A 25,700-nucleotide genomic window follows, 5' to 3' on the forward strand; every position below is an offset into this window, starting at 1 on the left:
GACAGCATGTCCAGCATGGGCAGTATGTTGTGCCATGTGTTCAGCCATCTCAGTGGCTTGATGGTGCGATTTAGATAATTCAGAAGGTGGATCTGCGATGGGGTGTGCTTCCTGCGCAGATTCGACTTTAGTTGTCTTCCCAAAGCCGAGTTGCTTGCTTCCCTAATCTCCTGATTGTGCGCTCAATTTCTGGATCTTAAGGCAGAGTCTCCTTGTGTCCAGATCTGGTCATGAAAGAAAAATAAATTAGTTAAATCAATTCCCCGGCAACGGCGCCAATTTTTTACTGTTGGTTGTCGAAGCCGGTCAAAAATAACCTTTTAAGTTATCAACAATATTACTACTGCAGATAGTGGTGAAATGATCGAATCTACAGGGAATTGAAAACTTACCTATCTTCCTTATCAAGACCAAGAGAATTAACTGAAAGCAAAGAAACTGACAGCAAAATAAAAATAAAGTGCAATAAAAGTAAAAAGGGGGGTTTTGAGATTGATTGAACTGATCTAATGCTAAAAGCAATAAAAGAAAGCGAATAATAAAATAAAGATATTTCAATAATGAGAAAGATCTAGTTGAAAAATTAGATCCACTTCAGTTGTTGGGATTGATCATTGACACTTAGTTTCCCTTGATAGATTCAATAGAATAGTTATGGAGATGGAAGACGCTTCTCACCACCATGTCTCTCCTTAAGCATAAATTAATTAGGGAATGTCCTCTAACCAATTACTAATCAACAAGTTGCCAAGGAACGTCCTTGAGCCTTAGGCATCAAAACAACTATCAACTGCATTAAGAAATAGAGAGATCTAATCCTAGCTACCCAAATACATGGTGATATTGCTATATTATGCAACTACCTTAGTTTTTACACCAAGTGTTCTTATGTTTGAACAATCCAAGCAATCATGGACTCAAAATTATTCAAACTAACAATATATTACCTTGCAATCAAGAATCAAGTGGCCAAATTGATCATAATAACAAAGCAATAATGGAATCAAGCATGAAGTTGCATAAATATTGAATAACCAAAGATAACAATATATGTTCAGATCTCACAATCCATAAAACAATCAAAGTATCACTTAATCTTCAACTAGAACAAAAGGTTTCAGCCCCTCATGGCTGAACCAAAAACCAAAAACAAGAAAGGAAGAAGGAGAGAAGGAACCGAAGATGAAGAAGGGAGAGATGGAGCGCCGGCCGAACTTGAATCCAAAGGGAAGGAGAGAAGAGAGAGTCGGCTGGCCTTGAAGAGGTCTTTAAATAGTTTTTAGGTGCTGTCCTAGGTCTTCCTTGCTGCCCAAGTTGAATTCTTGGCTGCCCATATGCTGCCCATGCCGCCCAACCTTGCACATTAATGAGATGGAGCCTCTCTTTTGAATTTTGAATTTTGAATGTGCAAGACTTGAGGTGGCATGTGTGACTTCTTTGGCTTCTTTGACAAGCTGAATTTGAATTTCAAATTTGAATGTGCATCTTGAAGATTTGGCTTCTTAAATAAGGAAAAGGATTCTTGAAGATCTTGAATTTCAAACTGCTATGTTGACTGCACTTTCCTTATTTGCCACTTTTCTTATTTAGCACTTTCCTTAATGAGCTGAATCTTGATTTTGAATTTTGAATTCTCTTAAGGATTTAAAATTTGAATTTCAAATTTCAAATTATTTTCCTTATTTGGCTCCTTTCAAGTCGCACTTGGCATGCTTGCTCTCCTTTGCTCCATTTTAGGCAGTTTTAGGGGCATTTTCACCAAATTGTCTCTTTATATCATTTTCTGCAGAATAAGATTAAAATCACAAAATTAGACAGAAAAAGTGTAAATTAACATCAATAACATCAAGATAATATGGTCTAAATTATGCTCTATCAGATATCTTCTGGGCCCCTCGATAAGTGAGACTGAGAAATGCATGGTCGTGCTCAAATGAATTAATAGTGTGATCAATATCATTTAGTTTTATCAGTCGACTTGGAAATCGAGAAATCATAAGTTTGAACATTATAAGTTTGACATTGACTATGACTTATGTTCAAACTAGATATCGTGTGACAAAGGGATTAATACATGTTCTATTTATTAGGATTTATCAGACTATCGATCCTCATATTAATTGGGTAGTTATAATGTCTTGCTAGAGGCCGCTTATCATTTATGGATCTTGTGGGATTGGGCCTATTGCCAATTAATGTGTACCTATTGGGTCACACACAAAAGAATGTCGTTGATCTGCTATGTCATATTAATGGGCTAAAAGCCCATTAGTATAATTAATAATAATAAAGATGTTATTATTATTAATATTAATTATTTATTATTATAAGATAATAATATTTAAAGGATCTGCAATCTATCTGTAACTGTTACAGATAAAAGGATTTTCCGTTCTCCTTTTTGAAAAAGGACTTATCACATAGATATTTGAGTATCTGCGAGATTGTGATAGTTGGTTATGAACACAACTCTTTTACGAAAAGAAGTGTGAGGAAACAAAAAGACTGAAAAACAAATAAAACTTCTTCTGCAAATTGTGGGAGTAATTTTTTGGTGTGATCGTTTTTCTGGGCTGCAAACTGGGAGCACATAGCTTATGCATCCGTTGAGAGAGCTAGCACTCCAAACGGAAACGTTCGTGTGGATACCATTTAGGGTGTTCGTTGCAGAAGTAGCACCATCAGTCCGGAACTGTATCTTCTCGTCGAGTCTAACAGGTTAGTCTCTTATCCTTCCTTTTGAAATAAATAAAGTACTTGGATCCTATAAGGGAAACAAAGATTTTTTTTTTTTTGCTGCGTATTTTGGGTTGCAGTAATATCTGGGTTTTCTAACATTGTGGTGGTTGAGTGTTAACCCTTAGCAATCTTTTAAAAGAAAACATTTAAAGTCTTGACTAGACAAGGTTTATGGCCGAATACTAATCATACAAAACCATCAAAATAAAATATTTTTTATTCAAATAGAAAAATTATTATAGAGCAAGAGGGACATCGTCAGTCGCCTCCTCCCTAGCTTCTATTACAAGTTCATCATTAGCTATGGCACTAGAACCCAAGTTAAGAGGGTTGTCTTTAATTATCCCTTCTTCGTCCTACCCATCCCCATTCTCCTCCTCGGGAAAGATGTCGTCAATCCAGGAGAAGTCGTCTATAGGAAAACGCCTGAGGAACTCCTTCTTGACTGAGTCTTGCCCTTGTACGAACATCTCCCCACCTTGGGCCACTATCTCCTGAAGCTCTACCTCAAGCTCAGCAACCTTAGTAGAGGCGCTTGGGTCTCCTTAGCTTGAGCATGTAGTTCAAGGACTTGGCGATGTAGCAGGGCCACTTGATCATTAGTACTCTTTGTCTGATTCTCAAGGACCAGCTTGAAAGAATTGGACTCACTTAGCTTAGCTCAAAGCTTGTCCATAGACTCCAGAGTCTCCTTTATGGTGCCTTCCACCTCATCAACCCGAGCCTTCAGCCTCGAGCATCTCGAGCATTCATTTGCCAAGATCCTTCTGTCTATTTCCTGAGCACTAAACTACCATCTCGGTACTTTGTTACACTCCTTGGCCACATAGGTATAGAGGGCACTCTCCATAGCATAATGCATGACATTGTCAAAAAGCTTGTCGTCTTAAGCTCATTCAAGTGACGATGGTCGCCATGCCTCAGGGCATTCTTGGTCTAGAGGACGATCAGGTTAGGATCATCAAGGAGAGAAGGTGTTTGGGATAGGGCCAATGCCAGGAGCTAGATATGGGATGCCATGAGGAATCAACCCTCATATTAGCAGGAATGGGCTCAGTAGGAGCGAGGAAGGCAGTAGAAAGCTAAAAAAGGGGGCAGACCCAAAGGCGCCCATGGCAGAAGACTCAGGTTGCAAATGAACCAGCGCTTCTCCTGGAGGTTAGAGAGGAGGAGGAAGCATGATCACTTCTTCTATTTAGCGAGCATGCTTGGGAGGGGGACCGATTGTCCCGGCAACAGCTTTGCCTTTGCGGACAGTACATGCCACCTCAGTAAATCTGCTTCTTGACCCGGCCATATCTGCATAAATTGAAAAGTAAGTAAAGCAGTTTGAAATCTAAAAGAAGACTAAAAGAAGAGTACCTTGATCTCTAGCCAGGGAGTTGCTCTCCCTAAAGCTGGGAAGGCTGGGCGAGTGAGGACCCGGGTCTAGCTCACCTGCAAATGACTCTGCCAAGACAAGATGGCATTCCTCACTGTCTTAGTGATATCCATCTTCTAAAGGGACCTAGCTGATAGAGCATATTTTAGTCCATATTATCACGATCTTATTGATGTTTATTTACACCTTTTCTACCTAATTTTGTGGTTTTAATCATGTTTTGTAGATATTAGGTGTAAAGAGACAATCTAGAGAAAATGCTCTTAAAATTGCCAAAAAGTGCCAAATATGGAAAGTGCCCAAAAAGGAAAGTTTTCAAATATGGAAAGTGGCAAAAAAGGAAAGTTTTCAAATATGGAAAGTGCTAAATAAGGAAAGTTTTCTGATAAGGAAAGTGCCATAAAAGGAAAGCGCAATCAACAGATTCTTTGAAATTCAAATTGTAGATTCTTCTTTCCTTATTCAGAAGGTGAAGCCAATTATGGAAAGTGTCAAATAAGGAAAGTTTTCAGAAAAGGAAAGTCCTCAAATAAGGGAAGTGCAGAAGCAAAAGCAAATAAGGAAAGCTCAGTCAGAAGATTATTTGAAATTCAAATCGCAGATCTTTCTTTCCTCATTCAAAGATATGCACACACTGCAGCAGTCAAATCTTCCTATTTAGGCAGCAAGATTTCGTAAAGATGCACTTGCCTCTTCTTCATTCAGCATTCAAAATTCAAACGAAGGCTCCACCTAAAAAGGAAAGACTGGACAGATTTCTTTCCCTTCTGCATTCAATGACTGTGCTCCACTTCCTCTTCTGCAATCCGCGCGCATCCTTCCTCTTTTGAAGCCTGATCCGCGCACCTCTTTCCTTCTGGAGAATTTACAATGCGATTCTTTCCTTTTCAGCACTTTGGACAGCCTCTTCACTAATTAGGAAGCAAGTATGACCTAGTGCAGCACTTTCAACTATAAAAAGACACATAAGAAGCCTCCACACAACCTTTAAGCCCCCCTTGGGAGGCACCTACGAAATTCACATCTCTTCTTCTACCTTTCTTCTTTTCTTTTATTTTTAATTTTGTTTCAGCCATGAGAGGCTGAAATCTTTTATTCTAGTTGAAGATTAGGTGATACTTTAGTTGTTTTATGGATTGGGAGACTTGATTAAACATTGTTAAACTTTTGGTTGTTCAATATTCATGCAATTTCATGCTTGATTTCAATATTGCTTTGTTCTTTAGATCTACGTTGATTCTTGATTGCAAAGTAATAATATGTTAGTTTGGATGATTTAAGTCCGTAATTGCTTGGATTATTCAAACATAAGAATACTTGGTGTAAAAAAACTAAGGAAATTGTATGATCTAACGACATCTCATGCGTTTGAGTAGTTAGGATTGGATCTCTCTCTTTCTTCATGCAATTAACAATTGTTTGATGCCTAAGGCCCAAGGACGTTCCTTGGCAATTTGTTAATTAGTAATTAATTAGAGGACGTTCCCTAATTGATTTAATCATAAAGAGAGACATGGTGGTGAGAAGCGTCTTCCATCTCCATAACTAATCTATTGAATCAATCAAAAGAAACTAAGTATCAATGATCAATCCCAACAACTGAAGTGGATCCAATTCTTCAACTAGAGCTTTCTTTATTTCTCTTTATTTTTTTTGCTTTCAGTTTTAGATTAATTAAATCAATCTCAAACCCCCCCCCCATTTTACTTTTACTGCAATTTATTTTTATTCTGCTTTCAGTTTATCTCGTTTTCAGTTTTATCTCGTTTTAGTTTATTTCGCTTTCAGTTTATTTTGCTTTCCGTTTATTTCTCTTTCAGTTTTATTTTTGTTTCAGTTTTATCTCATTTCAGTTTATTCCGCTTTCAGTTTTATCTCGTTTCAGTTTATTTTGTTTTCAGTTTATTTCTCTTTCAGATTTATTTTTGTTTCAGTTTATTTTTGTTTCAATTTATTTTATTGATCTTGATAAAGAAAATAGGTAAGTCCTCAATTCCCTGTGGATTCGATCCTTTCACCACTATCTGCAGTTGTAAATTGTTGATAACCGGAGAGGTTATTTTTTACCGGCTTCGACAACCGCAAGTCAAAAATTGGCGCCGTTGCTGGGGAGTTGATTTAACTTATTTGTTTTTCTTTCAGGACCAAATTCCCAAAAAAAAAGAAAAAAAAAAAAAGAGAGCACTCTGCGCAGAACCATCTTCTGAAACATCTCAATTGCACATCTGAATCATGGATGAGGTGAGTAGATCTGATTTTTCTTTACTAACATCTTTTATGAAAGAATTTGCCATAGGACTAGTTCAACAAGTTCAAGCATCTCAGCCACCAAGGCCATATGGGACCTATGCATATGTAGGACACCCAACTGATCAATGTCCTATGCTTTATGAGAATAGTCAGCCTAGACATACATTTGGAGGATTCAATGACCAACCAATTCATGCATATGGAGGATTCTACGAACAACCAAGACATGATCCCTACTATAATACATACAATCCAGGTTGGGGAGACTATCCAGACTTCAGTTATGCAGAGGCTAACCACTACCAAAACTATCAAGCCCAAGCAACACCTCAAAGTTCCAATCTTGATAAGATAATGAAGACTTTGCAAAATATCTAACAGCAAATGGAACAATTGACCACCTCAATGAGTACAATCATGATAAGAAGAGAGGACGAGTTTCAAGATGATGAGAAAGATGATGAAAGTTCGCAAGTTCAAGAACAAGCTGCTGAAGAGAAACAACCAGAAAACTGTTTGTCCAAACAAACTGGTCAAACAGAACCTGTTGATGATTTAGATGTCATTGATTATTTGAGCAAAGATGTTTTTTATATGAATCAAGATGATATTCTGAACAATAATCTTTGCAGGGAAGAGAGCCAGAAAGAGCCAAAACTGAAAGAAACTGACTGTTGCATCCAACAGGTAGACTGCAAACATGCGCAGAACAAAGGAGAGCCAATCGCACCTCTTCAGATCAGCCTTGCGCAGACTGAAACCACCACCTTTCGGCCGCTGAACTCCACCACCTTTCGGCCGCCGAACCTCTCACCACAGCTTCCATCGCATGAAACCCCTTCCAGTCATCCCTTTCAGGTAAATCTTGCGCAGAAGGAGCAATCTGAAACTCCTTTCAGCCTTCCAACGCAAATAGCCCTTGCTCACGAGGAACAAGTGGAAGTTCAAGAGCCCAAACCAAAGGACTATGCGGATCAATGCTTGCCCAAACCTCCGGATAAAGTAGAGTTTGTTTTGCCAGATTTTAGTACTAAATTGCAGCTAGCTATGGAGAAATATGAATTGAAGTTGGAAGTGCTCAAAAATGCAAACATAAGGGCTAGAGGCACACCTCATCTGAAAGAGGAAAGGCTAATCATGTTACTTCATGAGTACATGGAGAAAATAGGATGGGTTATGACCAAATCAAAAGGAGTGCTGCACTTTTTACTCAATTCAGTTGGGACTCTTTTCCCTTCTCCAATTACTTAAGCCTTGAGCAAGAGGATCGCACCATGCACACCACACCCAGGGGAGTACTCAGTTTCTTTTGCATTTTAATATTTTCTATACATTGAGGACAATGCATGATTTAGGTGTGGGGGTGCATAATTCTGGATTTCTAATTTTTGCTTTAATTTTCAGTTTGAATTTTTATTTTCATTTTCAGTGTGATTTTTTTTTTCAATTTTTCGTTTTGTTTTCAATAACACACACAACCACAGTCTTCTTCCTTTTTGTGTTCCGATTTGCTTCACTCAAACTGATAGACTATGTTGATGAGCTTTTCTTTCCATGACCCCATTGATGTGATGACTCTTTAAACTTATGTTGAATCAATTGCAGTGAGTTGTATTCATGTTTGAGAATTGCCTTTTGAATTGAATCTTTGAGTTTGCCATGGTGAAAAATATATTGATGACATTCATTAGAGAGAATGAATTGAAAATTGTGTGAATGAACTTAACAGGACTTGATTTAGCAATTGGTGTTGATTTGCCCAAATCATTAAGAGAGTTGTATTCATGTTTGAGAATTGCCTTTTGAATTGAATCTTTGAGTTTGCCATTGTGAAAAATATATTGATGACATTCATTAGGGAGAATGAATTGAAAATTGTGTGAATGAACTTAACAGGACTTGATTTAGCAATTGGTGTTGATTTGCCCAAATCATTGAGAGAAAGAAATTCACAAAGGCTTAGACTTCAAAAGCACAAATTGAAAACTGTTCCAATGGCCAAAAGACTATGAACAGAGCTAGTAGCCACTTGGACAGGTGACCAACTGAGTAACTGGGGGTGGGTATCACAAATATGTACCTCCACGTCAAAAGGTTGGTGACTTGTTCAAGCAAAATTAAAAGTGCAAAAAGCTGAATCAAGTACTTCAAGGTAAGGGCAAGTCACTCTGAAAGCTAGAAAAAGTCTTATCTGAACAAATAACATGTGCATGTATGATCTCTCTTGAGTAAAACAAATCCTAGCCATGGTAAGCAAAGGGAAACAAGGAAAGAAGGTGAGTAATCTTCATGCATATATTCTTCACTGCAATGATTCAAAATAGGTGTCTAGAGTAAGAGCTTAAGTGGAAATAAGGATATAGAGTAAAGAAAGCTTATTTGACTATGTTTATTTGCTTGAGGACAAGCAAAAGGCAAGGTGTGGGGGTATTTGATAGAGCATATTTTAGTCCATATTATCATGATCTTATTGATGTTTATTTACACTTTTTCTACCTAATTTTGTGGTTTTAATCATGTTTTGCAGATATTAGGTGTAAAGAGACAATCTAGATAAAATGCTCTTAAAACTGCCAAAAAGTGCCAAATATGGAAAGTGCCCAAAAAAGAAAGTTTTCAAATATGGAAAGTGGCAAAAAAGGAAAGTTTTCAAATATGGAAAGTGCTAAATAAGAAAAGTTTTCTGATAAGGAAAGTGCCATAAAAGGAAAGCGCAATCAACAGATTCTTTGAAATTCAAATTGCAGATTCTTCTTTCCTTATTCAGAAGGTGAAGCCAATTATGGAAAGTGTCAAATAAGGAAAGTTTTCAGAAAAGGAAAGTCCTCAAATAAGGGAAGTGCAGAAGCAAAAGCAAATAAGGAAAGCTCAGTTAGAAAATTATTTGAAATTCAAGTCGCAGATCTTTCTTTCCTCATTCAAAGATATGCACACACTGCAGCAGTCAAATCTTCCTATTTAGGCAGCAAGATTTCATAAAGATGCACTTGCCTCTTCTTCATTCAGCATTCAAAATTCAAACGAAGGCTCCACCTAAAAAGGAAAGACTGGACAGATTTCTTTCCCTTCTGCATTCAATGACTGTGCTCCACTTCCTCTTCTGCAATCCGCGCGCATCCTTCCTCTTTTGAAGCCTGATCCGCGCACCTCTTTCCTTCTGGAGAATTTACAACGCGATTCTTTCCTTTTCAGCACTTTGGACAGCCTCTTCACTAATTAGGAAGCAAGTATGACCTAGGGCAGCACTTTCACTATAAAAAGACACATAAGGAGCCTCCACACAACCTTTAAGCCCCCCTTGGGAGGCACCTACGAAATTCACATCTCTTCTTCTACCTTTCTTCTTTTCTTTTATTTTTAATTTTGTTTCAGCTATGAGAGGCTGAAATCTTTTATTCTAGTTGAAGATTAGGTGATACTTTAGTTATTTTATGGATTGGGAGACTTGATTAAACATTGTTAAACTTTTAGTTGTTCAATATTCATGCAATTTCATGCTTGATTTCAATATTGCTTTGTTCTTTAGATCTACGTTGATTCTTGATTGCAAAGTAATAATATGTTAGTTTGGATGATTTAAGTCCGTAATTGCTTGGATTATTCAAACATAAGAATACTTGGTGTAAAAAAAACTAAGAAAATTGTATGATCTAACGACATCTCATGCGTTTGAGTAGTTAGGATTGGATCTCTCTCTTTCTTCATGCAATTAACAATTGTTTGATGCCTAAGGCCCAAGGACGTTCCTTGGCAATTTGTTAATTAGTAATTAATTAGAGGACGTTCCCTAATTGATTTAATCATAAAGAGAGACATGGTGGTGAGAAGCGTCTTCCATCTCCATAACTAATCTATTGAATCAATCAAAAGAAACTAAGTATCAATGATCAATCCCAACAACTGAAGTGGATCCAATTCTTCAACTAGAGCTTTCTTATTATTTATTTCTCTTTATTTTTTTTGCTTTCAGTTTTAGATTAATTAAATCAATCTCAAACCCCCCCCATTTTACTTTTACTGCAATTTATTTTTATTCCGCTTTCAGTTTATCTCGTTTTCAGTTTTATCTCGTTTCAGTTTATTTCGCTTTCAGTTTATTTTGCTTTCCGTTTATTTCTCTTTCAGTTTTATTTTTGTTTCAGTTTTATCTCGTTTCAGTTTATTCCGCTTTCAGTTTTATCTCGTTTCAGTTTATTTTGCTTTCAGTTTATTTCTCTTTCAGATTTATTTTTGTTTCAGTTTATTTTTGTTTCAGTTTATTTTATTGGTCTTGATAAGGAAAATAGGTAAGTTCTCAATTCTCTGTGGATTCGATCCTTTCACCACTATCTGCAGTTGTAAATTGTTGATAACCAGAGAGGTTATTTTTGACCGGTTTCGACAACCGCGAGTCATTAGCCTTCGTCAAGAGAATGGCTAAAGTCCTATTCTCATCCCTTCTCGGCTGGATCCCATCTTTCCTCAATTCCACCCATAGATTTTAACTTGTTTGGAGGCGCCCAAAACCCTCAGACGTTTAATGTCGGAGGACAAAAAAACTTGCCTTTCCATCTCTTTACTGAATAAGGGATCTGGTCAAACATCGTCTGGCATTTTCGCCCACTAAAAAACCAGAATTCTTCTATTTTGCAGGTACCCAGCTGGTACAGTTGAGAGAAGAGGGCTACACTTGATTTGATGTTGTTGTTAAGACAAATGAACCGAAAGGCCACCAAGATTCTCAAACTGTTGGGATGTAATTGGATGACCGAAAGCTTATGGAACTGAATGACATCACCAAAAAATAGGTCCAGAGGGAACTGGAGACCCGCCTTAAACTGCTCCTCAAAGACTATAATAGTATCATTTGCAGGGATCAGGTCATTTATGCGAACCCTTAAGGAAGGGGCAAAGACAAAAAAAAGTCTCTCTAGGAATTGGGTATGTATCATAAAGCCGATCTATATCTTGCTCCAATAGGACGGACGAGACGTCACTAATTGAGCTACCTTCACGTTCTGGAGCCCCCTCAATGGAACGATAAGGGTTGGAACACAAATGGGGCCACAGAGAAAGAGTTTGAGGCAAAATCTCCACTGGGGTAAAAGAAGATGAAGTATTCCTATTCGTTCTAAGAGGAAAAAGAAAACAGAAAACAGAAATTACTGAGAAAGCAAGGGAATATAATCAAAAAAGAAGGAGTGACCGAGTCTTTCTGAAAGCACAAATTACAGGTTAGAGCACAAGTAATATTTAGGGAGGAAGAAGGGTTCTTATAATACAGTTTTGACGGTAGGTTTTAAATGCAGCTCAAAAAATGGGGCAGCCATCATTAAAAAACTAGGCATGCAAAGCGGCGTGAGTCAGGAAAAAATCAATATCCATAAGCCACGTACCCTAGGTCGTGAGAACAATTCGAATCTAAAGAATCGAAGATCAGCCGGAGAATCTCTAATGTTACATAACGATCACCCAAAATAAGCTATGAGCTGTCACTATAAGATAAGATCACGTGACAAGAATTTGATAAGTAGAAAACATGGTCTCGCCTGAGGAAAGGAAGACCCAGATACCTCAACACCTTATTTATCATTAAGACTCGCCCTTCCTAGATAGGAAGAGTCTTAGCATAAAGTTACCGTTATCGGGCACAATCTAGCCTATCCCCATTATACCTATAATCATGAGATCACTGACTTATTAGTTGGCAATATCCCTTATCAAGCAGTCGACCACATCAATGTCAGATTATTAGAAAATATTATATTTACAGTATAAAATGAGAACGATCACAGAAGCAAAAATACCCTATTCTCTTGTACTACTCAAGTTCTAAACAATTTATTACATTCGTCTTATTCTATAACATAAAGATTTGGTTGTCAGTGTGGTTATCGTGGACACCTACTACCTCGCATTCTTTCTTACAGGTCTAACCAATCAAAATATAAATTGTTTTCGACCGCATCAAGTACTAAAGGAAAAAAAAAGTAAAATTGTTTAGTCTATTTTTAATCCATTTATTTTAAAAATTTCAAGTATTTATATTTTTCAAGAGCGTCTTTGATCTTTTATGGAATTAAATTTTTTTTAATTTATATTAAATAATTAAAAAGCTATTTAGAAAGTTTGATGGGCTTATGTATCCATCACTCAATACCTTAAGGGATTTTTTTTTCTCAAACATTCCACATCAGTGTCCATTTTACTATGTCATAATCAACTGCCACGTTAAATAATTTTGTTGGTAATTCTCTTAACTTTTATTTTTATATATATGTTATTTAATATTTAAAATTTACTCTTCAATTAATTTAAAAATTCGTATTAAGTAGGTACATTAAAACTTTTTTATTTCATAATCTGTAATAATATAAAGAGTTTGCATTTGAAATAAAAATTTAAGGCTGTGATTTATTAGTTTTCTTTTTTTGGGAGAACAGCAAAAGTTGGCTTTTTTTTTTCTTCAAAGTTTGGTTAAGGATAGGTTCAAAAAATAATAAATTTAAACTTCTGAAAAATAATTTATATTTAAATAATACTTATAAAAAATATTTTTTAAAGAATATTTTTAACAAAATAACTTACTTCTTATTGATAATTTTAATTTAAAAATAAAAATATTAATAAATTTATATATATAAATTTTAATAAAATCTTTAAAAGTGTTATTTTAAAAAAAAAATATTTTTTAACTAATTTTTTTATGTCTCACATATTAAAAAATATAAAAATATATTTTTTAAGTACTAATATTTTCGTGAAAAAGGCTTAATATTAAAATTTTGAGTGATGTTTTACGATTTTTTTTTAATTATCTTCAAAATTTTGCTTAAAAAAATAGAAAAGGCTATTGGGTTGGAGTTTATTACACACAACAAGAAGCATAACAACGAGGGAAAAAAGAACCTTGAGAAAATTAATGATTTATTTTTAATAAAAAAGACTTTGTCAATGGATGATGTCAGCACATCATTTCTCTCTGAATTTAATAAAAATAAATAATAAACAATAAAAACATCAAATTCGATATATTCAGCTTTGGATTGGCCCACCGCCACCACCACCATCACCACCACTGCAACCGCACCCGCACTCGCACTCGCACGCACCCTTCATTTTCAATTCTCAAATCCCACCTTCCAAGCTCATCGGAAAATTCTTTTCACTTTTCCTTTTCTTTTTTTGCTATGTTTGCCCATTTCATTTTCTGCCAAAAATTCTTCGAATTGAGAATCTCTGTCGCCGATTTCTTGATGGGCTGTTGTTGATTTAATTTGTTTCTAGTTCATGGGTTTTGGGTAATCTGTAATGGGCATTGGGTATAATTTAATAATCAGAATCTAATCACTAATAATAATATCTCTGATATTCTGTAACTCAGTGGAGGTTGATAGATAATTTATTTATTATATTATGGGAAATGTGAATGGAAGAGAAGAAGATGGGGCAAATAGCCCTTCAGGATCAAGTGGTGGTGGGGTTGGAGTTGGGGTTGATGAAGAAGGCGGAGGAGGCAAAAACGGCAGTGAGGGCATGGTTGCACCAGATGAGGCCCACCTTGGCTATCTTCCACCGCCTCCTGAATTGATGGGTCAGTCTCCTCCTCACAGCCCTAGGGCCACTCAATCGCCTCTCATGTTCACTCCTCAGGTCAGTTTTTCTCTTTTCTTTTGTTTCTTTTTCTTGTTCTTTCTTTCCCCCTTGGTTGTGATGATTCTCTTGTGGGTTTCCATTATTGATTTAACATACATGCAAGGAAATGGAGATTTTTATTGTGCAAGAACATTTACATTGTTGCCTCTTCAAAGGATTTGAAGAATCTGATTACTTGTTTTGTTTTGAGGATTTTTCGAGGGAACACCGTTCTGTCTACACATTTGTTAGTATAATGGGCTTCTCTTTTATGCTTAACGCAGTTTTATGTCAGCTGCCGGAAAATTTTATCCTTATTTATAAAAGCTTTTTATTTGGAATGTTGGCTCTTTTGGGTAGAAAGCATAGTCGAGGAATTACTTTCAACTAAATTGAACGTTTGCTTATTTGCTTGTCAATTGCATTGGCTACATGGTTTCTTTGATGAGCTCCTATCTCTGATATTGTGCGATGAGCGGATATGATTTGTTGATACCATTTGTAAAACATATAATAGCTCTTCCCATGAATGTTCTATGAAGTGTTGAAATTTGATTTTGCTTTACAAGAAAAAAAATGAGGGTGTCAAATTGAAGAAGATCAAATTTGTCACAAACTAAATCTGGGTATATGTTGATGGAACTCAGTGCTTGATCATTTCATTTAATCTTTGATATTTCAACTCACATACTCTGTTTAATGCATATAACACAGGTTGTGTGCTTAAACAATCTATATAAATTCTTAATCTTCATTGTCTTTTGGCGCTTTTGTTTCCCTTTATAGGTTCCAATAGTTCCACTACAAAGACCAGATGAGATCCAGATACCAAGCAATTCATGGACCCAAACTGCTGTTGGGTATGAAGAAATGTGCAATGAGCAAGGGATTCCAACAATGATTTCGTGGAGCTATGGTGGCAAGGAAATAGCTGTTGAGGGATCATGGGACAACTGGAAGAAAAGGTTGTAGAAATTTGTTTGTTCTTTAAAATTTTTTGCCTTACTCGTTTTAATTTAGCTAGTAGCTGGTACTCAAGTATCTAATATTTCCTTTCACTTTGTTGTTTTAGAATTCCCTTGCAGAGATCTGGAAAAGATTACAGTATAATGAAAGTACTTCCCTCTGGGGTTTACCAGTATAGGTTTATTGTTGATGGACAGTGGAGGCATATCCCTGACTTACCTTGGGCCCAAGATGATAATGGCAATGCTTACAACATTTTGGACTTGCAGGTAAATTTTTTATCATCACCAATTTTGCATGTTGTAGCGTAAAGCTTTTCACCAGTTTACTCGTGGATTTGAGCTCTAGCCATGTTTTTTTTTTTTTTTTGCATAAGTACATTGGCTGCAAAACTTTGGACAGATGCAGTAGTTATTTTAGCTGGTACACGAAAATATAAAATTCAGTTTGATGAAATTTAGAAAATGTAAAATTTGGGTGTTAAACTGTGTGTATGTTGGTTATACCTCATACGTTCCATTTCTATTCCTTTCTTGAAAAATAATAATGGATCAGTAATTCAGTTGTAATTTAAAAAAGGAAATAATGAATCAGTTGTCATTATTTTGCTTAGGTTAGACTAATTTTGATACACTTAGAGCTTGTTTGGGATTTAGGCACCTCAAACATGTTGTTTAGAAAGCACCCTTCTGGGTAATGTTGGAAAAAGCAGTCTGAAGCCATTTAGTTGTTTTGGAGTTATTATGACTATAATTTTTAGTGACTTCAAATTATCTTATTCAAAGCAATGCTTTTGTCAAAAGCAGCTCAAACACCAGTTCTGAATTGACCCAGAATAGTGGCCTTTTTGATGGGATTCTAATAACTCGGTTTCCAACCCTTAATCCTGAATTCTGGTATTCTATGACTGCTACTATGAAAAAATATGTACTTATTCAAATATGTACTTATTCTCTTAGTCCCTTGATCTTTTATCTTTCTGCATGATTAGAACTACAGAAGTGAAAATTGAAAGGGAACTATAGACTTCAGTGTGATGACTCTTATTGTCTTTAAGAAGTCACATTATTTTCATTCTGCACTTTAATATATGATTTGAGTAAACATGTGCAAACATAGATTTGCTCAAAACTCTCAAGAATTAGAAGCAGAATCTCTCTTCAACTAGTGGTAATATATTTTAAACTCACAAGGCATTGTAGGAACCTTGTTGTACAGTGAAGAAAAGCTTTGGAAGAAAGATTGCAATAGTTCTAACATCTGTAGAAGTTTAACTTTGCTTTCTCTAAAGAACTTTGTTGGTGCAAGTAAATTTTAATACTCCATGTGTCCATATGATCATTGTTTCTCAAGTGTGATCTAAGAATATCAACTTGCTCAAAATAAGTCTTGTTTATATGATGCAGTATTATACAAAAGCAACACTAAGCTGTGTTGATCTTGAAATAACATCTTCAGTTTACTGAAATGTCATCTCTCAAGCCAAATTTTCATTCAATTGCTATATTCATGTCTAAGATGGTGCTGCTGCCTATTACTCGCTGATAAGATCTCTGTGTTGGTGCATTTATATCTTGTGTTGTCAGTGTGTTGCAGATAGAGTGAACTTGCTTTGTTCTAAAACTGACTAATTAATCAGGCAGGCTAGTTACAAGTAGCTAGTTTTTGCACGTGCATAGGAATAGTCACATGATTACAATTATGTGTGTGCACACACATCTATGCGCGTGCATAGTGAGTAGTCACATGATTACAATTATGTGTGCACATTCACATTTGTGCTAACATACAAATAGAAGCAACCATTTCTTGTCTTATTGTCATGAAGGGTCAAGTGTGTAGCTCCTCCGAGTGTTGTTTTGTACAAAAAGTTCCTCAACTAAAAGCTTGCTGGAAAATGAGGATTAGCACTTGATTATTGGATATCAATGGATTAAGTTTATTGATCCTTGGGCAGGATTATGTTCCAGAGGACCTTGAAAGTATATCTAGTTTCGAACCCCCTCAATCTCCAGAGTCGAGCTACAACAACATGCAACTGGGAAATGATGATTTCGCAAAGGAGCCACCATTTGTTCCGCCACATCTGCAGATGACACTGCTCAACATGCCATCATCATACATGGAGATTCCACCACCTTTATCTAGACCTCAACATGTGGTGCTTAATCATCTCTACATGCAAAAAGGGAAGGGTGGCCCAGCTGTGGTTGCACTTGGTTCAACACATCGTTTTTTAGCCAAATATGTGACAGTGGTGCTCTACAAGTCCATACAGAGGTAATAATTTATTGCACCTATGCTGGTTTTTATTCTACAATCACGGGACGTAGTATAATTATTAAGGGGAAAGCTGCACTAGTAGCTTATGCAAAGCATTGGAAGAAGTCATCCTAAGGAAACTTAAAAAGATTGTATTCTCTTATAATGCAAATGCTTGGTAAACATTGATTAGGCAACTTTTTACTTGTTTTGGTTGGACTATTTGGTTGTCCATGTGTAGAAATTATTGAGAAGAAATGAAGCTTTCGATATTACGAGATTATGTATTATTTCAACTTGATAGTATCATCTGGAATTCTATTTGAAGTATTTCAAGTAGATAAGTCCTCTGCAGTTTTGTTTGAGGCGGAAGAAGAGTTGAAATTCTTTTTGTAGGCTTGTCAGCATTTAAGAGGATTATGCAAAGCATAATGCACTTTGCTTGTGAATAGAAGGAAGAGCAGCAAGCAATTACAGCTTTATTAATGCAACATTTTCGGCAATATTTGATCCATTTATTAGCTCTGGAACTTTTAAAGACTAGTATCCATTCTCTTGCATTGTTTATGGATCAACTAAAGCTGGAATTCATTTAGGTGAAAAATATTTCTCAGATCAAATGACTAAGAAAAATTACTTGCTATTTTTTAAAAGACGAATTTTAGACCTTGAGAATCTTATTAATATAACTTCACTTTTTATACATAAATTTAAAAAATAACTCTTTCTTTAACATCACAACTAAATAATAAACAATTAATTTTTTTATTTTCAAAAAAAGGGAATTTTACTGATAAATAAATTTCATAAGTTTTTTTTTCTTTTAAGCTGCTATTTTTTCTAAAAAAAAAGCTATAGCAATAATTTATATTTTAATTTTAAATATTTATATTACTTAGTCTCAATAATATTAGTTGTTGAGAATCATACGTTTCTTCTGATCAAATGAAGACTAGCATGCATAATCATTTCTGAGAACTGGAGAGGAAAGAATGTGTAGCCGAGTGCCCAAGCCTTGGTAATTTGTCAATCTACTGGAAACCTACCAGCACAAGTAGTTGGGATGTAAATGAATGGAATGAAATCAAATTGTTATTGGACTGATCATCAAATATCTCATGAACAGCTAGATTCATTTACAACTCTTCTTCAATTTTGACTTCTGTAACACAGAAACGGCAACTAGCTGGTAAGAAAAACAAGAAAATACATTTTTGATTACTTGGAAAATGGAACATAAAACTGTGCCAGAAGCATGGCACTTGAAGAGAATGACCATCGATTTCACTCAAGAAGAAGCCTGTGAAAATATACAAAGCTAGTTATTTGAAGAACTTTTCCTGCTCTATTCTTTTTCCTTTTCCTCTCTTACAACTAGGCCAACTTTGCATTTACATGTCTATTTAAAGACGGGGCATCCTTTAACTGCGATACCAGGTGCAGTTGGACATGATGCCAAAGGACAGTGATCAATTTCTGTACCCCACCACTTCAAATTTTTGCCTTCGTTTTGCAAAGCAAAGAACAACAATACACCCATGAAAGCTGTTCCGGCATCCAATGCCGCAGATAGAACATAGTTATACTTCTGCCACCAGTGTTTGCGATATCGGAATACAAAGTAATTGAAGATTGTTCCAGTGATCAGCCAGCTTGCTATATTGGTGGGAGTTGCAGGTGGCATTCCAGCGAACCCATAAGATATAACTGGTATATTTATCAGTGGAATCCATTTCTTCTCAGGGAACATTTTGCTCAGTATCCAGACTGGTACCGGCAAGAACGCACCAATAAGGAATAGCCATACCAAATTCCGATACATCCCTCCAGGTCCAAAGAGTCGTCTCGGACCAATCAGACCCCAGATGACAGAAGCATCAAAAGTAACTCGGTATTTAGGACAGGTCCAAGGACTTTCAGGATGGAGTGATTCAACATCACAGATGTTTTCAATATTCTCCAACATCCACCATGCAACTGCAAGATTGACAGTTCCAGCAACCAGAGTTCCCACCAACTAGCAAACCAACCACCGAACTGTTAGTGTTTCGCTATAAAAAGCAAACATTTCAAACGCTCAACTGCAAAAGTTTCAGGTAGATGCAATACCTGAGCCACATACATGCACCGTGGTGGTATTTTCATGTAATGCCCAAGTTTAAGGTCAGATAAGAAAGAAAGAGCATGGACTGTGCTAATTCGCCCATAAATCTTGAAAAGCAAATTTGCAATTGGTTCCCCTGGAAGAACATACCCAATTATGAACTGTGCTATTATGTCGTATCCTGGTTGCTGCATTGTAGAAACAATAACATAATGAGGCAAAACTCGAGTATTCCATTTGTTTATCATTTTTGCATCAAAGTAAATTCCTATGTGGGGAGGCAAAGAAGAGGAAAGACCAAAAAATTGGGGAAGTTAGTTGCAGTACCTGGTTGGTAGTTGCTTGAATGACCCCAATAGGAAGAGTAACAATCCACGCCAAGCCAAAGGCAAATAACATACCCCACCATGGCAGCTGTACATCTTTTTTCCATACAAAAGACATCAATAGAGATAGGACAATGCTCCCTATCAGTAGAATGTAGAACCACCATTCAGGCACTTCTTTGTAACTTTTCATCAATTTTGCATGAATGTCCAATTTCACATTTTTCATGGCTGATCTACTTTGTCTCAGAATATCTCTGAACAATGGAAACCATGCATTACGTCAATTCTTCAAGATTCCAGTGTAAAGTGCATTAACATTTCACTGACAAGCATGGTAAATTGAACAGAATATTACTACTGTATGAAACTAGCAATTAGAAAGCAGCATACCTTCCATGAAACAGTGCCACGTGAGTGAGAGTCGCCGTAAACCTTGCAAATCCTGATCCAATCGACAGGGCAAAAAGAGGGCTAAGATAGAGCTTCCCATAACTATCATAAGCAGGTACATTGAGTTGATAATCTGGGGTCAAGATCTTTGTGGTATCATACTTGTGACCACTGGAAGTGAACAGCTGATTAGAGAATATTGGAAACTTCCGAGCATCAAAAGTGTTGTACTTCCAATAACACAGAGGAACTATTATGTAGATAAACATCACAAAGCCAACCCCAACATTGAGAATGGAAGACCAGGGTGCCACCAAGGGGCTGCCATGGTATGCTGAAATCCCAGCCCAATCAAGGGTGAAAGCACCAATTCCAAGCCCATGGTAGCCTGACCCTACTTGTTGAGCTGTGATGCTGTGAGGCCATACCCAGCAGACCCATGAAAAAAATGTCAATATTGGGAACAAGTAGCCAGGCAGCGCATAATAAAGAAAGCTTGCTGTCATCACTATAAGGAAGAACCGCATACGACTCATGCCTTTACTTTTTGTTTCCTTTTCATGGAGTGCCCTGCAGAAAAGAAGTTGTTGGCAAATGATAAAAAATTATTCCCATTGAAATTAAAAAAAGAAAATAAATAAGGAAGAAAGGTAATCACAGTTGATTAAGCTTGTAGATTTGGTTCAGAATACTTTAAGCAGTAGACTAATTTTGCTTCATCCACAATTATAAGCACATCATCATAGAAAATTAAAGAAAAAGACAAAGTTATTGCACTATCCATTGACAATATTTTCATGCCTGTAGAGTTACTAAGTGTCCAAGCCTTGAATATTAAACCCATATTTTAAGGCCAGAAATGAGATATTTTCTCTAATAATAATCACATCATTGTCGCCTGTACTTAAGTGAGGGGAGTTGGGGTTCTCCGGCTTGAATTCCCCCATCCAACATGGTGATAATTTTTATTATTATAAAGATTTACCAAAAAAAAAAATGCTAACCCCATTATGTAGCTCACAACATCACAGCCCACTTAGAGTCTGTTTGGCATTGATATTGGAAATATTATTGGAAAACTGCAGCTTATTAAGGCTCCATTTTTTTTCCCAAAAGCACACTTGTATTTGGAAAATATACATTTTCCAACAAAATGACTTGTTTTTCATTGCTTAGTTCTAATTTAAAAAGCAAAATATATTAAAAACTTTGTATATAGAGGTTCTAATAAGATTCTCAAAGTGCAAAAAATGACTTCTCTCTTCTAAAAAAAAATGTACTTTTCTTTTGATCAGAACCAAAGGCTAGAAATTGTGAAAAATGTTTTCTATTTTTCAGTAAAACAAATGGAGCCTAAATATAAAATGGTACTTTTTCTGGGAAAAAAATGGCTCTCAATCTCAATATTATAAGTGCACTTAGCTTTATTATGAACAATCAACAAAGAGAATTTTCCACAAATGCTCACATAATTATCCCATACCAAATAATTTATCAAGTACAGTGCATACTATACCAAAACATGCCTAAGAATTTTGAGATGCCTTGTGCAACTTCGATCTAATTAAATTTGACCCGCAAAGAGTCATTCCCCAAAAGATTTTTGTTGAGAAAAGTATAAAATTTCTCTCTATTAACATATCATGTTTTAACAACAAACATTAAACAAAAAAAAAAATCATCCGACCTTGTTATAGTAATCGCTCCACAATAGCTGTGGTTTCATTCTCTAAGGCCCAGTTTAAACATATGGTTCTAAACAACAAGGAAGAAGCCTCTTTTATTTTCCTACCTTTTCCTATCAACCAAACAGATATTCTGAAAACTCATAAAGGGTAAAAACAATTGAGGAGGAAAACCGACCTAAATAAAGAAACCTGAGCAAGATTTGCAGGCCACCACATCTCAACAGGATCAACCAGATATCTCCTAAGCATCCCAGCCCATCCATACCCCAATATCTGCATAACATGCAAATGGAAGGAAAATTAAAATAACAACCAAAAGAAATACCAAAAAAAAGGGTAGATACAAAAGAGGTGGATAATTAAAAAGTGAAGTAAGGAGTGATTAGAAGAAAAAATAATTAAAAAGAAACCTTTTTTCCTAGCCAAAAGGTAGAAAACTTGACAAAACATTTCAGTTGAGATTAAATGCAAAACAAACTTTCTACCAGCAAAGAAGAAAAAGCAAAAGAAGAGACAGATAGAGGATTTATAAAGACCTGGGTGGTCAAGATTATGAGGAGCCCACAAATAAAACTCAGGCTTTGTTTATAATAAGCCTTCATAACCGTAATGGCACCAATCGAGTATGCATCTCCCCCACCATAAGACACCCCACAATTAGCAAAGATAGTGATGATCACATGCTCCTTGATGTTAAAAGGCCCAGGATTCAAAGTAAAACCCCACCCAAAAATCTTATACTCCTTGGTAGGAAGGGTCCTGGCCATGAACTTGCCAATGGGCAGGACACCAATCTGCATAAGAATGGCTGAGATTGTGAGAGGCTGAGTACGGTAGGTGAAGAAAGTGTTCAGGAATATCAGGAGCACACATGAAGTTAAACCCAGAAACCAGGCACGAAATGTCATCACTGGAAGTGTTGGGTCATCGGTTTCCGGCACCACTAGAGCCACCTCCTCTATAGGACAACTTTCATGCTCTTGTGAGCCTCCATTTGTGAAATTTTCTCCCTCTAAACCACCACCGGCAGGGGTTTGACTCTTGCTCGCCATTGATGAACACCAAAGGCAGGTGAAGTGAAGGCCTCTCTCTCTCTCTCTCTTTTAGCTGTATGCTGTAGCGAAGAGGGTACACTCTGGATTGAAAAGTGTCAGTGAGGAGTGAGCTTGTTTTATAGGGGAGATGTGGTGATTTTTTATGACGATAATGCCCTTCATGAAATTAATATTTGCGAATTTGTTTAGATCTTCAGTCTCCGCTCGGTCTTCTCGGAGGGTGATTTGGTTCACGGTCTTGACTCGCTGACTTAATTATTCCCATTTCGATGACTATAATACCCTTCATGCCTAACACTTGGCAGGTAGCCCATATAGAATTATTTTATTTTTTTAAGGAGCACACATCTTTCATTATAATTCAAAAGAGCCCCCAAGATATATTTTATATATAGAAAAATTATTATTTAATTTATGTAATATAAATAAATTTTTTAATTAATTTTTTAATTTTAAAAAATATATTAAAATATAATTAAAATTTTAAAAGATTTACTAATTAATTTTAGTTATTAAATATTTTAAAAAATATTTTTAATATGAAAAGATTAATTTATAACTATTTTTAAAATTTTAAAAATATTTTAAATTTTTTTAAAAATTTTAAAAATATTCTAATATATCTTTTAAAATAAAAAAACCAATTAGCAATGAATTTTCTTATATTATAAAAGGTAAATAATAAATATTTAATAATTAAAATTAATAAAAAATTAATTTATAAATTTTTTAAAATCTAAAAGATATTTTAGTTTATTATTTAAAAAAAAACAATTAAAGGACTTTCTATATGTATATATGCCCATTAGTTATAGTTTATAATAAAATAATTGAAATTTTTGGGTTAAAAATAACTAAAAAAACATAAAATGAAATTAATGCCAACAAAGCATTTTTTAATGAAATTAAATAAATAAATAAATAACAATAAAATTCTACCACAGTATATTAATTTCATTTTAATTTGGTAAATAATTTTTACATTAAAATTTAAAATTTTTTTATTTTTTAAATCTTACTTAGCAAAAAGCCTCCCAATTGGGAAGACAATACCAAGGAGAGAGGGTCCACATAAGCATTTGATTCTCTGGCACTGCATGTGAGGGAGATTTTTCTAATACCTAGTCAAGCACTGTTGCCAACTGTATCTACGTGAAACACTAGCAGAATACCCATAGTATTCCCGGTAAATAATTTTAATTTTTTATTTTTAATTGATAATAATAATTGTCTTATAATTAAATATAATCGATATTATGCTAATTTTTTTATTAATTAATTTTATATATTAAAATACTAATTAACATTAAATACAATATAAATTATCAATTAAAAATTAATACAATAATAAAACAAATATTTTTATTAATTAAATGACCCTAATATACTGTAAATATAAATGGAAAAAATTACTTAAATAGGTGAAGCTTATTCAAATTAAAATATTAAACTAATTTATAATATAAACGTATCGTTTTAGCTATTATTTAAAAATAACGTTTTAACGGTAACATTAATTTTTTTATCAAGGCAACCATCAATTATGCTTTATTAAATTATCTTTTTATGGAAATTTACTTTTTAAAGTAATGACACATGTCATAATAATAATAATTCCTAAAACAACAAAATAATATAGGCAAAATTTATATTTATAGCATAAAATTATCAATACACTTGTCAATTTTTAAGGATGGTAATTTACTATATATACTTTCCCTCTTATAATTTTTATTTTTTTATTATTAAAATTATTATTTACTTTTTTTTACATTATAATAATAAATAAATTAATTATTATAATTTTAGTTTATTTTTAAAAAATATCTTAAAATCTTTCTTAATATTTACTAAAATTTAATATTTTTAAAATAAATATAATATTTTGATATTCGAAAAATAGACTTTCCAGTAGTCGTATAAGTTTAGCCGGAGAAGAAGTATTCCTCCCTTTTTATTTATTTCTATTTATCTGCTAGTGATGCCTAACGGTCTCTCTGTTACAGTGTCACTTGTCTATGTCAGGTCCGTACGTATAAAAATGTCAAAACTCTTCTCCATATCAGGCGGTCATTTAATTTTTCCGGCACACAGATGAGCAGGACTACGAAGTGACTGGGCCTACTGGACTTCCTCGTGTCATGTTACCGGGCTGGACTTTTACTTACTAAATCTAGACTCGTGGGTGATCCGGTCTGTCCCTGTGCCTGGATCAGGGCTGAAAATGCCGGTCCGGTCGTTAAGGAAGACTTCATGGACTTAGGACCGGCACTGTTTTCTTGGATTCGGCCTTACCTTAGGGTGGCGAAATCCGACAGTTATCAAGATATAATTAAAAAATTAATAAAAAAATTATTTTTTAATACGTGTAAAAAATAGAATGAACAAAAATTATAAAATAAAGAAAATATAAATAATAGAAATATTATTTATCAAATAATAAAATATAAATATTAATTAAATGGCAGCTTCATTCTTCTTTAAAATTTTCTTTGAAATATGTTTTTCATACTTGTTCTAAAATTTACACTTTAATTTTTAAATTTTATTAATATATCAACACTTTGACTTTTTAATCCTTCATCATAAAATTATATTTTTGTGTTTTTTTTTTATATTTTTAATTAGAGACCTAATGTTAAAAAAATCTATATATTTTTATGAAATTGTATTTTTAGTTAATTTTTATTGTTTTGACAATTTAATTCAAATTAAAAATATAGCTATAGTTTGATTAAATTTAATATTTTAATTTGATAAATTTAGATTTATATATTATTAATTTCTTCTTTTTGGTATAATTTATTGAAAATTATCAAAATTGAAAGTCTAAATAATTATGAACCTACGAGTCTTAAAGCATTGGTACTATAGTCGTTTACAAAACTAAAAAAATTCAATTCAATCTTCAGTCAGAAGCAA

At 34.7% G+C, this 25,700-nt stretch overlaps 2 protein-coding genes across 2 annotated transcripts; one reads left to right on the forward strand and one right to left on the reverse strand.

The window, feature by feature from the left end:
- Window positions 1-13,394: 13,394 nt before the first annotated feature.
- LOC110621728 (SNF1-related protein kinase regulatory subunit beta-2) lies at window positions 13,395-17,508 on the forward strand. Its single transcript, XM_021766015.2, has 4 exons — window positions 13,395-14,002; window positions 14,771-14,949; window positions 15,057-15,219; window positions 16,908-17,508. Exons 1-4 carry the CDS (start codon window positions 13,766-13,768, stop codon window positions 17,232-17,234), a joined length of 906 nt encoding a protein of 301 aa, XP_021621707.1. The 5' UTR covers window positions 13,395-13,765; the 3' UTR covers window positions 17,235-17,508.
- An 894-nt stretch (window positions 17,509-18,402) lies between these two features.
- Window positions 18,403-22,875, reverse strand: LOC110621362 (oligopeptide transporter 3). Its single transcript, XM_021765621.2, has 6 exons — window positions 22,260-22,875; window positions 21,899-21,996; window positions 20,036-20,605; window positions 19,644-19,899; window positions 19,322-19,504; window positions 18,403-19,229 (listed from the first exon to the last, which is right to left on the reverse strand). The coding sequence occupies exons 1-6, from the start codon at window positions 22,773-22,775 to the stop codon at window positions 18,612-18,614; spliced, it is 2,241 nt and encodes a 746-aa protein (XP_021621313.1). The 5' UTR covers window positions 22,776-22,875; the 3' UTR covers window positions 18,403-18,611.
- Between the last annotated feature and the right edge of the window lie 2,825 nt (window positions 22,876-25,700).

This window comes from Manihot esculenta, chromosome 8, assembly GCF_001659605.2.
Source record: "Manihot esculenta cultivar AM560-2 chromosome 8, M.esculenta_v8, whole genome shotgun sequence".
NCBI lineage: Eukaryota > Viridiplantae > Streptophyta > Magnoliopsida > Malpighiales > Euphorbiaceae > Manihot > Manihot esculenta.

Bases quoted from the DNA above. Each gene is read 5' to 3' on its own strand.
- LOC110621728 (XM_021766015.2), top strand. From the start codon at position 13,766: ATGGGAAATGTGAATGGAAGAGAAGAAGATGGGGCAAATAGCCCTTCA. The intron at 14,950-15,056 runs GTTGTAGAAATT...TTGTTGTTTTAG, and splicing joins TGGGACAACTGGAAGAAAAG to AATTCCCTTGCAGAGATCTG. The intron at 15,220-16,907 runs GTAAATTTTTTA...ATCCTTGGGCAG, and splicing joins ACAACATTTTGGACTTGCAG to GATTATGTTCCAGAGGACCT.
- LOC110621362 (XM_021765621.2), bottom strand. From the start codon at position 22,775: ATGGCGAGCAAGAGTCAAACCCCTGCCGGTGGTGGTTTAGAGGGAGAA. The intron at 20,606-21,898 runs GTCGGTTTTCCT...TCTTTTCTGCAG, and splicing joins GCTCAGGTTTCTTTATTTAG to GGCACTCCATGAAAAGGAAA. The intron at 19,230-19,321 runs GTATTGCATCTA...TTGGTTTGCTAG, and splicing joins GGTGCATGTATGTGGCTCAG to TTGGTGGGAACTCTGGTTGC.